At 35.6% G+C, this 8,151-nt stretch overlaps 1 protein-coding gene across 1 annotated transcript; it reads left to right on the top strand.

Annotated features, from left to right (window-relative positions):
- Positions 1–266: 266 nt before the first annotated feature.
- Positions 267–4,040, top strand: LOC116032359 (probable protein phosphatase 2C 34). The gene is made up of 6 exons (XM_031274866.1): positions 267–497; positions 1,368–1,637; positions 2,184–2,492; positions 2,853–2,970; positions 3,083–3,306; positions 3,738–4,040. The coding sequence occupies exons 2-6, from the start codon at positions 1,398–1,400 to the stop codon at positions 3,960–3,962; spliced, it is 1,116 nt and encodes a 371-aa protein (XP_031130726.1). The 5' UTR covers positions 267–497; positions 1,368–1,397; the 3' UTR covers positions 3,963–4,040.
- Positions 4,041–8,151: the final 4,111 nt, after the last annotated feature.

Raw genomic sequence — 8,151 nt, 5'->3', positions numbered from 1 at the left:
TAGAATTGTGTGTTATAGTATACGCATGCTATTAAAAATAATTTTAACAATTTTTTTTTTTTCAATTTAAATGCTTTGAACATATACATTTCATGATATTAATTAATGAACGCGGCAATTCGGCAAATGAAACAAAAAATCAAAGAAAATTGCAAAACATGAGCAAGGCTAAAAATGTCATTTCACACGTGAAGCATACTTTAATGGAAACTACCGCTTACAAAATGGCTGAACACCACACGTTGAGAAAGTACGTTGGATGTATGTATGTATGTGTCTACGCTTCCTCTTTGTATTCTTCCTCTCTCTCTCTCTCTCTCTGCCCATAAAAAAGATATCTTTGCTATGGATTCTCTTCTCTTCTCTCGGTTTCTCAGCTCTCCTAGTCGGAACTTTGTCACTTTCCGGCTATCTCCCTCAACTCTCCGCCCACTCATTAAGCTTCTGGCTTAGTCTCCTCTTCTTCTTCCGATCATATTTCTCCGGAATATTCTAAGGTTGTTCACACCTATTCCCTGTTTACACCTCTAATCACTCTCTGGGTTTTCTTCTTTACTCAAATTCTTTGTGTTTTTTAGCTTCATCTCCAAGCAATAGGAATGCAAAGTTTTTAATGTTTAGTTGATTTTAGACAAATTATCAGTTAATGTTTTTTTATTTTTAAAATTAAGTTTTACTTTGTTTTTTTTCTGCCCTTTTCTTTAAACAGAAATTTTCTTTGGTTTGGTTTGGTTTTCAAGAAAATTTGAGAAAGTTGAAGAAAAAAGAAATGTTTTTTTTCACAACTGTTAATTTTTTTGTACTTATAATGGAATTGGGTTTTTCATTTCTTGTTTAATTCTGCAAGTATGTGAAAAATTGTTCTGTTTGGTTGCCAAAAAAAAACAAGAAAGATAACATAAAAGGTAATGGGCTTTTCTAGTATTGTCTGAGCACATATGGTTGGAAAAAGAACAAAAGTCTATGAAGAATTCTCTACATTCAAAGGCTTGATAAACTGTGTATTTTCTGACAGCATCTCAACAAACAAACAAGAATTCCATGTAATCATGTATAGTTGGAATTCCATTTAAGGAGGGCTAGTTTCAGTATTCTCTGCCTTTATTGCACTTTTCACTAAAAAAAGTTAACTGAGCCCATCCAGATTCACCCACTCCTCCTGCAGTTTATTTATTTTATAATCTTTAGATTCTAAACTTTCCTAGTCAGATCAGTTTCTCTTTTTCATGAGATTGGAATATCACATTACATGCATCATGTGATTGTATCTGTCTGTATATAATAATCCCAGTTGTGGATAATATGTGTCTATATATGGTTTGAGCATATTGGAGTGATAAAGATCAAGAATTGTGGATTTATTGTAGGGAATTTTGGGTAGCTGAGAGGGGGGTGATATGAGGCTTTCATCCATGTTCAATGGGCTTGCTAGGACCCTCTCATTCAGGAAAGGGAGGAGCAATTCTGAGGAGGGTGGGAGAGAAGCTGTGGAAGCCATGGCTAAGATGGCCAAGAAAAATGATTTGATACTGAGATCTTCTGGTGCCATAAATGTTGATGGCTCTAGGAATTTTGCTTCTGTTTTCTCCAAAAGAGGAGAGAAAGGCACCAACCAAGATTGCTTCATTGTTTGGGAGGTAATCATGCCCTTTTGCTCAAACTTACCTTCAAATATTTATGTTTCTTTAATTGTTTAGATTTTCCCCTTGTTCTTGAGGATTTTGTTAGGATCAAGCGCTTACCACTACGCCAAAAAGTATAGCTAGTAGCAAAGGCGCAAGTTTATTTCTTTGTACAGCCACACATTTTCGAGAGCCGGGTGCTGGACTTGGCCCTTTACCGGCCTCCGCCCAACAATTCCCTAGCCATGTGGTGTTGGACTTGGCTCTTACCAGTCTCCGCCCAACAATTCCCCTGGCCACATGGTGCTGGACTTGGCCCTTTGTCGGCCTCCGCCCAACAATCCCCTAGTCACGTGGTGTTGGACTTGGCTCTTGCTGGCCTTCGCCCAACAATTCCCCTAGCCACATGGTGCTGGACTTGGCCGGTTGGTCCTTACCGGACTCTGCCCAACAGATTTAAATATGTGTTGGTTTTTCTTGTGGACCAGTTTTTACTTTATTTAGTATGTAGAGATATGCAAAATTTTAGCCATCTCTTGATAGAGTTTTTGATGATGATAGGAATTTGGATGCCAAGAAGACATGGTATATTGTGGTATATTTGATGGGCATGGCCCTTGGGGACATTTCGTGGCAAAGATGGTTCGAGAATCTATGCCATCATCGCTGCTTTGTTATTGGCAGGAGTCACTGGCCGAGGCTTCAATTGATCCAGATTTTGGTTTGGATGCCGACAAAAAGCTTAATAAGTTTAATATATGGAAGAATTCTTACCTCAAGGCTTGTGCTGCTATAGATCAGGAGCTGGAGCACCACCCGAGAATCGATTCATTTTATAGCGGAACCACCGCCTTGAGTGTTGTCAGACAGGTAAATTCATAAATTTTTCGAAGCAATTGTTTTTTCTGGTTGTCTATTAAGAATGATCTTTACTAGCTAGTAATTCAGGGGAAACATTGTCACAGACTGATTTTCCCCGAAGATTTTAGTATAGGGTGTAATCGCATTAACGTTTCAACTATGGCAAGGCTACCTTAATTTTGAGGTGTGCTTGCCTTAATGCTCGGAGATTTGTTACACTGGAAAAGCAGTGTTCTTGACTCTAAAACACAAAAGCGGTTATGCAACGAGTATTCAGGCTCCTTTAGTGGAACTTCATTTGCAACATTAGTATGTTCACATACTTGGCATCCATCGCTTAGTATTCAACTTGAAGTTTTTAACCTACAGGGTGAGATGATTTTTATTGCAAACGTTGGAGACTCTCGTGCTGTATTGGCTACGACCGAGGATGATGGAAACATGGTTGCAGTTCAGCTCACTATCGATTTTAAGCCCAATCTACCTCGTGAGTCTCTCTCTCTCTCTTACACACACACACTATTGTACCTGTGCGTGTTCTCTTTTCATTAGTATTATTCAAGAACTCACTGGCATTATCTGTTTAATTTTGTTTCCAGAGGAAGCTGAGAGAATAACACAGTGTAATGGGCGCGTATTCTGCTTGGATGATGAACCAGGGGTGCATAGAGTGTGGCTGCCCGATGATGAATCCCCAGGCCTCGCAATGTCGAGAGCCTTTGGAGACTATTGTGTGAAGGATTTTGGACTTATTTCTGTGCCCGATGTGACGCAAAGGCACATAACAAGCAGAGACCAATTTGTCGTGCTGGCAACAGATGGGGTATTTTGATGTTCTTCTCTCTTCGAAATCTTACTTATTTACCACTTGTTAAAATCAAGCACTTACCACTACGCCAAAAGTTATAGCTCATAGCGAAGACACAACTTTATTTCCTTATAGACCGTCATAACATTTTCGAGAGACAGAGTGCTGGACTTGGCCCTTCACTGGCCTCCGCCCAACAGTCCCCTAGCCACCAATTGATTGACTTGACCCTTTACTAGCCTCTGCCCAAGAATCTAATATTAATTATCAAGAACTACTAAGTTATATTTCTTAATTATGTAGTTAGGAATATCTAATTAGAAATCACAAGGATTGAGTTGGCATACATGATTGGCAGTTGCGATTCTTGCACCCAACTCTGCAGCTTCCTACCTTTAGCAAACACTTTGATTGAATATGTTGTGCTTTTCCATTGAATTGTGAAGGTGTGGGATGTCATATCCAACCAAGAAGCGGTGCAAATCGTGTCGACGGCTCCAGACAGGGCGAAAGCGGGCAAGCGGCTTGTTGAGTGCGCTGCTCGGGCGTGGAAACGCAAGCGGAGAGGGATTGCGATGGACGATATTTCTGCTGTTGTACTCTTCTTTCATTCTTCTCCTTTGTGTCAGCAAATTGTAAGTAGTGGTCTATTGCTGGATCATAGCAGTTAATGGATGGACATCTGAAGTCAATAATAGGGGTTTACTATTTCCTCCCAAGAATGGAGGGGGCCTTCAATTTTTGGTATATTTCACTGCTGAAAAACATGACAATCACATCATCTAGTTACAAGAGCAACACCAATAGTTTGGTATTTTAATGGGCATTCCTATTAGGCATAGCTTTTGAGGAATTTTTGCAGAGATGGGGGAGAACATGGGAGTGAGAAAGGATATAAGAAAAAATTAAAAAAGAAAAAAAAAAAAAAGAAAGAAAAGAAAAGGCAAAGGAAATTACGCGTCTGCTGGGTGCGTGGAGTCGTGGAGTGCACGTGCCTAGCTAGGCGCACTTCATGCGAGGAGTGCAACAACTTCTTTCATTTTGTTGGGGCCCACTACAGAGCTAAAAATTAAATCTCCTTGTAACACTTCCAATTCTTTTATCTCCTCACTTTCTTCTACATGTGCATTCAAACTTGCAAAACCCACCTAAAATTCACTATTGTGGATGCTTTGAAGAGAGAAATTTGGAGATAGCAGGAAATGAAGAGAGAAATTTGGAGATAGCAGGAAAAAAAAACTGAAGCATGTATTAAAGTAGAGTGCATGTGCGAGCTGTGCACGAATGTTGCGCTTAACATGTCTCAACCTTAGAAACATCTCCATAGTGAAATCTTTGCCTTGGGAAGTTTGTAGATGAGTTGAAGATGAACTATTTAGGCCTTCTTGTTGATTATCCCACATTTTGATCGCAAATTGAGGAGAGCAATTGGTATAAATAGGCACGGGTATGGGTCTCATGGGAGCAAATTATGGTCCAAATAGTGTTTTGTGGACCATAATAAAATGTACATTTTTAATATACTAAAAGTACATTATTCGTGTATTGAATGTACATTATACAAAATAATGTACTTTCAGTATTCAAATAATATAGTTTTCCTAAATATAACGTACATTTTTAATATACTAAATGCACTAAATATAAATTATTTGATATTTGTGTGGACTAATGATTAGTCTCATGGGTACTTTGACAGATTATTAATGTATAATATTATTTAAAACAAAATCAAAAGTATTTGGTTTCAAAATAAAAATAATTTGGCTAACTATTTCTCCATCTGTGCATAATGGCCTGGGTTAATTACAACCTAAGTTGTATATGTTGCGCAATTGGGTCTCAATAAGTTGTGGAGTTGGGAATGAATCTGCATTCATGAAATCATTTTTCAGCTCAATGTCTCTTCAACAAGAACAATACTTTTATTGTAAACTCTATAAAAGCCAAGAAAAATGGTCTCATTACATTTAGCATCAAAATTACCTCACTAGATGGTGGTTATCAATATTTCAAATAAAATGCTTACAAATAAATGCCTTGAAATAGGAAATATTTCAGTGTTCTGTTGTTTTAAAAGATCATAAATTGATGTGGTTCTTTTTACTACTATTCTTTTTTCTTTTTTTTTTTTGATGCATTTTACTACTATTCGATATAATAATACTTAATTCAATATATAGAATGTTGAGTATGTTGATTTTACAATCTTTGACGGGTCATCGGCTGACCAACACAACTGTTTAGACAGTGTGGTTTACGAGAATGTATAAGTAATAATAACGCAAAAGATAACTCAAAACAATAATCTTACATAAATTGCGCTAAACTTCATGAAAAAATAGTCCTTTAAACGCCCTTAGAGAGGGCATTTATACATAGGCACCCGGCCTAAAATAGGAAATAAAATCCCTTGCAAATCTGAACGAAGTATCCTCCTCATATTTGGTCCAAATTGCCTTCAGAAACTATGAAATGACATCCCTAAGATACAATAGGAAAATAGCTTCAATTAAGTAACAAATTTCCTAAAATCATTTAGGTATAGACCTCCTAATCTCACTAGTCTAATCCATTTTTATATGACATCTTCGAAATCCCCTTAGCATCGCAAATTATATGGTGGACCATGGTCCACAATGCATTGTGGACCATGATCATAGCTGATACTGCAGTTGTGTTGAACGGATACTACAGTTGTGTTAAAAAGATATTGCAGTTGTGTTGAAAGGAAACTGCAGTTGCACATAACAGAGGCCATTCATCTGTTCAACACAACTGCATTATCCATTCAACACAGCTGCAGTATCTTTTCAACACAACTGCAGTATCCGTTCAACACAACTGCAGTTCCAGATGAATGGCACGGCCTCTGTTTCGCGCAACTGCAGTTCCCTTTCAACACAACTGCAGTATCCTTTCAACACAACTGCAGTATCAATTTAACACAACTGCAGTATCAACCATGATCCATGGTCCACAGTATAACGACTGATTAGGTCGACCGCCTGAACAACATTCACACAGCACCACCTAACAATATCTTTAAAAATATTTGGGTAGTTTATTCTCATTAAGCATAATTTGGACCACCTCTTGAATTGTGTGATTTTTATTTTCAATCATTCCTCTATGTTAAGGAGGAGTTGTGGTTGAGAATTAAGAAGTTATGATTTATCTCATTTTCATCACAATACGTTTCAAATTTGGTATTTTCTTATTTTCATTCATAATCAATTTTAATGAGAGTGATGTTATAGAATTTACATTTTAATTCTAAACTTTTCTTTATAACTTGAAAAATTCGTTAAGCATAATTTTGAATGCAAGTATGTGTACAGATATATCAAGAATAGTCATTAATAATAACAAAACACATTTAGGACTAAATTAAAGACCAGTGACTTCTGATCTATTAGTCCAACTAAATTCACATGCAACCATTATAGAGGTCTGATCTAGAATCACAACAAAATTTGTAGGCTTCTTTGACACACATAGCATAAATGCATTTTGACATATTTAATTTTCGGCAACTAACTACCATACATTTTAAAAATTTTGAACAGAATTCAAACTTGGCATATCGTTGTCTTTTATGCCGTAAAAAGAAGAAGTTATCTTTGACTAACAAGCTAAGCATTTCACATTTGATATGATTCAACCATTATTGATTAAGATTTAGGCCTCGTAATATAATTAGTTTATCAGTCAATTTTGATTTATTTAATCATTATTAACTGTTTAACTTGGTTAAATAGCTAATATAAGTGTAATTTTCAAAAAAAAAAAAAACTAATATAAGTGTTTGATTAATTAGTTTTTGTAATAATTTATTGTTCCAAAACGCTAAAATTCAAAAAAGCAATTTAAAGCATCTTTTTTATCAGTTTTTTAAGAAAATTATTTTGCATGTAATTAGCTATTAAGCTATTCTTAACCCAGAAATTTCTCTTACTTTCTAAAATGAGTCTCACTTCCACATCATCAAATTTACAAATTCTTCACTATTTATTCTACATCCCTGCAATATTCTCTCGCTTTCAAAAGTGATCACACTTTCATATTATATAATAAATATAATAACTAAATAATATAATAAATAACTAATAAAAAAAAAAATAAGTATACAAAACCTGCTTTTTCTCTTTTTTCTCATTCTCTCTCCCCTTGCTAATTTAGCAATTTTTCTCTCCATTTGCTACACACATGACAGTAACTACTAATAAAAAAAAGTTTCTCTATTGCCACCTAGATTAGAAAGGGAGGGGATTGGCATGATTGAAGACAACCTTAACTAACAACTAATTTACCAAACATCTTTCAACAATCAGTTAATGCAATCAACTAGTCAAACACACTAACCTAAATTGCTAACTATCAGCAAATAACTATTTACCAAACACTCCTTAATAAATCAAACTTATAAAAATTACCTTCTTTATGTAAGGTAAAGAGAACATTGTAAATTTTTTTTTTTTTTTTTATCAAACATGGTACAACCACCAGTAGTAAAAGAAACTTTATCACCATTATCACACATGACTAATGCCAAGAAAATTAAATTTTAATCCTTCAACCACAAGTAACACACCACTAAGAGAGAAAAAACTATTAATACATATTTTACATTTATTTATGAATTTTTATACATTTGTCTTCAAGAGTAACTTCACTATTAGTTTTGCATTTCAATTTTAGGACTTGGTCGACACAATAATTTACCTTAGTTTAGGTGTTTGTACTTGTTTGTGGTATTACTCAACTAGAATAGAATGTTCCACAAGGCTTAGTTGCAATAGGAACTTCTGGTACATATCCTTGTATAGATACCATTGCATGGGAGCCACCAAGAACCTG

This window comes from Ipomoea triloba, chromosome 10, assembly GCF_003576645.1.
Source record: "Ipomoea triloba cultivar NCNSP0323 chromosome 10, ASM357664v1".
NCBI lineage: Eukaryota > Viridiplantae > Streptophyta > Magnoliopsida > Solanales > Convolvulaceae > Ipomoea > Ipomoea triloba.
Note: the sequence above shows the minus strand (reverse complement) of the source record. Positions and strands in the feature narration are given on the sequence as shown.